The sequence below is a fragment of the Trichosurus vulpecula genome, chromosome 8 (assembly GCF_011100635.1).
Source record: "Trichosurus vulpecula isolate mTriVul1 chromosome 8, mTriVul1.pri, whole genome shotgun sequence".
Lineage (NCBI taxonomy): Eukaryota > Metazoa > Chordata > Mammalia > Diprotodontia > Phalangeridae > Trichosurus > Trichosurus vulpecula.
In genome coordinates this window covers 42034934-42039631 of record NC_050580.1, presented here as the reverse complement: position 1 = coordinate 42039631, position 4698 = coordinate 42034934, and the positions used below count along the sequence as shown (strand labels likewise).

At 49.1% G+C, this 4698-nt stretch overlaps 1 protein-coding gene across 2 annotated transcripts; it reads left to right on the top strand.

Annotated features, from left to right (window-relative positions):
* Window positions 1–370: 370 nt before the first annotated feature.
* LOC118829033 (septin-8-like) lies at window positions 371–4039 on the top strand. Of its 2 annotated transcripts, XM_036735961.1 has the most exons (2): window positions 494–1669; window positions 1913–1987. In XM_036735961.1, exons 1-2 carry the CDS (start codon window positions 494–496, stop codon window positions 1985–1987), a joined length of 1251 nt encoding a protein of 416 aa, XP_036591856.1. The 2 variants fall into 2 exon arrangements, with proteins under 2 accessions (XP_036591855.1, XP_036591856.1); XM_036735960.1 differs by having other exon boundaries at window positions 371–4039.
* Window positions 4040–4698: the final 659 nt, after the last annotated feature.

The window sequence follows — 4698 nt, the reverse complement described above, 5'->3', positions numbered from 1 at the left end:
CGGCCAACCACTCCAGAGTCTTTGCCAAGAAAACCCCAAAATGGGGTCACGAGGAGTCAGACGGGACTGATCAACAAAGCTGGAGTTGGGGAGACTTTCCTTACCCTCCTCACTCCCAAGAGCCTCGTGCGCCTGGTAAATCAGGGGCACTAGGCTGGGAGGAGGGGCCTGAAAAGGGCTTTTGTTCTACATTCTGAGGAAGTTCTTAGGTCTCCTTCCATGGGCAGCGACGTTATCTTGAAGTGGCCTTGCCCGCAGCTGCCCTCCCCTCCACATTCATTTCGCCCAGGACCAAGAGAAGGTGGAGCAGGACCCACGTGACTGGGGAAGGGCACGTGACTCCCAGGACGGTCGTCCCGCCTCTGGTGGGAGGGGCGGCAGCACCGGAGGAGCCGCCATCTTGAATGGGTGGCCTCGCCTCAGGGCGGCTCCCAGGTCCCGGCCCCGCCCCGTCTCGCTCCCCGGAGCCATGGCGGCCCAGGGGCAGTGCTCGATGAGGCAGGACGTGCGGCTCCTGTCCCTGGGCGGCCATGTGGGCTTCGACAGCCTCCCCCAGCAGGTGGTCAACAAGGCCCTGGCCAGGGGCTTCAGCTTCAACATCCTGTGCGTGGGCGAGACGGGCATCGGCAAGTCCACGCTCATGAACACGCTCTTCAACACGGTCTTCGAGACGGACGAGTGCAGCCACTTCGAGGGCCGCGTGCACCTGCGGCCGAGCACCTACAGCCTGCAGGAGAGCGACGTGCGCCTCCGGCTGACCATCGTGGACGCGGCGGGCTTCGGCGACCAGCTGGACAAGGACTGCGGGCCCGTGGTGGACTACGTGGACGAGCAGCTGGAGAGCTACCTGCAGGAGGAGCTCAAGATCCAGCGCTGCTTCCGCGACTATCAGGACACGCGCGTGCACGTGTGCCTCTACTTCCTGACGCCCACGGGCCACTCGCTCAAGGCCGTGGACCTGGTGACCATGAAGCGGCTGCACAGCAAGGTGAACATCATCCCGCTCATTGCCAAGGCGGACACGCTGACCAAGGGCGAGCTGCCCCGCTTCAAGAGCAAGATCCTGAGCGAGCTGGGACAGCACGGCGTGCACATCTACCAGTTCCCCACGGACGACGAGGCCGTGGCCGAGACCAACGCGTGCATGAACGCGCAGCTGCCCTTCGCCGTGGTAGGCAGCACGGAGCGCGTGCTGGTGGGCGGTCAGCTGGTTCGCGGCCGCCACTACCCGTGGGGCGTGGTGCAGGTGGACGACGACTGCCACTGCGACTCGGGCCGGCTGCGCGACATGCTGATCCGTGTGAACATGGAGGACCTGCGCGAGCAGACGCACCGCAGGCACTACGAGCTCTACCGGCGCCAGAAGCTCGAGGACCTGGCCCTCCAGGGCGACCAGGTAGACCAGGTCGACCAGGTCGACGAGGACCATGAGGCCCTGCGCAGGGAGCTGGCGGCCGACATGCGCCGGCAGGAGCGGCTGCTGCGCCAGGCGCTGGCCGCCCGGGCCCGCGAAGTGGAGGCACAGGTGAAGGAGAAGGAACGGGAGCTGAACGAGAGGTTCGAGGACCTCAAGAGGATCCTGCAGGAGGAGAAGGCCAAGGTGGAGGAGAAGCGCCGGCAGCTGGAGGACGACAAGAACGCCTTCAACCACCACAGGGCGGTCGTGGAGGCCATGCAGGCCATGCAGGCAATGCAGGAGCAGGCCATGCAAGAGCAGGCCATGCAGGAGCAGGCCATGCAAGAGCAGGCCATGTATGCTCAGGCCATGCAAGAGCAGGCCATGTATGCTCAGGCCATGCAAGCAGTGCAGGCACAGGCCATGCAGGCACAGGCCATGCAAGAGCAAGCCATGCAGGCACAGGCCATGCAAGCAGTGCAGGCCATGCAAGCAATGCAGACCATGCAAGAGCAGGCCATGCAAGTTCAAGCCATGCAGGCCACCTCCCAGCAATCCACCCCGAAAAAAGACAAAGATAAGAAACAGTAAAGCTCGGGCAGATCTGTACATCCAGGGGACTTTGGACTTCATGTGTTAAGAGTTAGCCAGCCACCTTCTAATCATCCCATAACACGGTGTGAAGACAGCCTGAAAGCCAGTATAGACTACAGTGTTTGCAGCAAAGACTTAATACTCATCATAGAGGATGCTGCACATTGGGCCATATAGGCTGGGCTGCTGCCCCACATGCAAAGACAAAGGATCCAATGTTGGAACTGAAACTGACAAGGTTTATATTTTTCAGAACCAGCAGTGGATCTTTCATTTATAGGGTTGTCATCTCTTGATGGAGCAACTTGTGCCAATTTAATGAAGCCTATGACCCCAGTTATGTTGTATGTGATAGTTCAAAGTTAAGATGGCTACTTACAAGGTGCCTGTTCTCGGTGTCACCAAACAGTCTGTTAAAGAAACTCACTTCAATTTAATTTTTCTAATCAGAATTTAACTTTCCTAAGAATTTTTTAAACACTTCTTAATTTGCAACTTGATGTAAATAAAGCTAAGTTACAACCCTTCCCATTATTTCTTACAAGTAACACTTCGCATTAAAACAAACCTTACTAACATTCTATAAGCTTTTCCTATCAAGTACCACATGGGATACAGTAAAGGTAAGGATAGTTATCTTAGAGAAAAGAAAGCTGAGGGAAAGCATTGATTGCTGGCTTTAGAGATCTGAAGGGACACATGAGGGATCTAGGCCTAAGGCTCAAAGTTAGATTCCTAGTCATTAGCTTCTCTCAGATTTGGTCTAGGCACAGAGGTGGGGAACCTTCAGCCTCAAGGCCACATGTGGCCATCTAGGAACTCAAGTGCTGCCCTTTGAATCCAAACTTCACAGAAGAAATCCCTTAATAAAATGATTTGTTCTGTGAAACTTGAACTCAGTCAAAAAGCAGCACCCAAGGACCTAGAAGGCTACATGTGGCCTGGAGGCCAAATGTTTCCCACTCCTGGTAAGGGATCCTCACTTGTGGCCATAGAACTTTTTTTTTTTAAACCATTAACCACTTTTTCTAAAATTCTCTGATCACTGTACCCAAACTGAAATAGTTACTCTTCTTGATGTTTTCGTACCTTGAGCCTCCTGGTATTCATGAGTTTAGATACTGGTCACACTTTATTACTAATTTCACAAGACCATAGGATCGTAAATCTAGAGCTCCCTTATTTTTCGGACAAGGAAACTGAGGCCTGGGTAAGTTGAATCTTATAGGTAGTATTTGAAGTGATATTATAACTCAAGTCTTCTAGCTTCAGAGTAAGTACTCTTTCCATTGCACTACACTGTCTCCTAGATGACTTTTCTGGCCTTAAAATCTTGTGATCTAATTCTTTGACCATAGAAGTGGTCATATTGACTGACTGACCTAGTAATAGTCCATTACATTCATGCATCACAGTTGGTTTAGCCAGTACTCACTGATGGGTAACAACTTTGTTTCCAGTTCTTTGATAAAACAAAAAAGTTCTGATAGAAATATTTTGGTGTATATGGAGCATTTCTGTTTTAAATCAGTGATGTCCTTTATAGTACATGGCTAGCAGTGGAATCTTCAGCTCACAAGAGTATGGATGTTTTAGCCACTTAATTTACATAATTCCAAATTGCATCCCAGAATGATTTCTACAACATCATAGCTCCACCAACAATACGTTGGTGTGTCCATCTTTCCATAATACCTCCAACATTACTTATTTTTATCTTTGACACCTTTGTCAATTTTCTGGATGTGAAAGGAAACCTTAGGGTTGTTTTGATTTGCATTTCTCTTATTAATGATTTGGAGCATTTGTTCATGTGGCTAATACAAGTGAGAAATAGAAAATTCTTTTGGGAAATGTTATCTGTTGGCCACTTCTCTATTTGGGAATGGTTTTTGTTCTTATATATCTTTGCTAGTTGTCAGCATATCTTGAATATGTAGAAAAACACATATTAGAAATATTTTTCTCCGTTAACTGCTTCCATTCCTAGATACATTGTTTATGCAAAAAGCCTTTTAATTTCATGTAATAAAAAAATTACCAATTTTATCTTTTATAATTGCCTCTATTGCTTATTTGGTCAAGAATTCATCTCCTACCTACTGCTGTGAAAGGTATATGATCTACTTCCATTTTTTTTCATGGTGTGATTATTAATATTCGGGTCATGTATCCATTTTGAATGGATTCCTAGATGGATATAGATGTTCTTTGGAGGAAACTATTTAACTGCAGACAAGGAAAGAGAAGCTGAGAGGGTGCTTTCCAAACAATGAGCAGTGTTTTTTTTTTTGTTTTTTGAAATCTCAGAGGTTAAGGACCTGGGAGAGCAACTTGATGCTTGAATGCTCCACAGACTTTTCATTTATACTTTCTGGAATTCATGGCTTAAGCAAGAAATTCGATGTTCTATTTTCTCAGTGGGAGAGACTTACATATGTTAAATATTATTTTGCTAGATGGTGTCTCAGAAGAAAATCGTTGGTCTCCCTGGTCCAGGAATTAGCCAAGTTGTTGGAACAACTCTTGAACCCCTTTAGGCAATAGCCAGCAAGGGGTTTATGCTCAAGCCAGAGAGTTATCTGGCCGACCTCAGCTGTTTGGGATACAATTGCTATGGAAGGAGGGAGCTACAAAGATGCAGTGAAAGCCTTGAAGACAATATGGGGAGGCTTGCAAAATTCCCCAAGAGGCCAGGGAGGAACATT

Bases quoted from the DNA above. Each gene is read 5' to 3' on its own strand.
- LOC118829033 (XM_036735960.1), top strand. From the start codon at position 470: ATGGCGGCCCAGGGGCAGTGCTCGATGAGGCAGGACGTGCGGCTCCTG.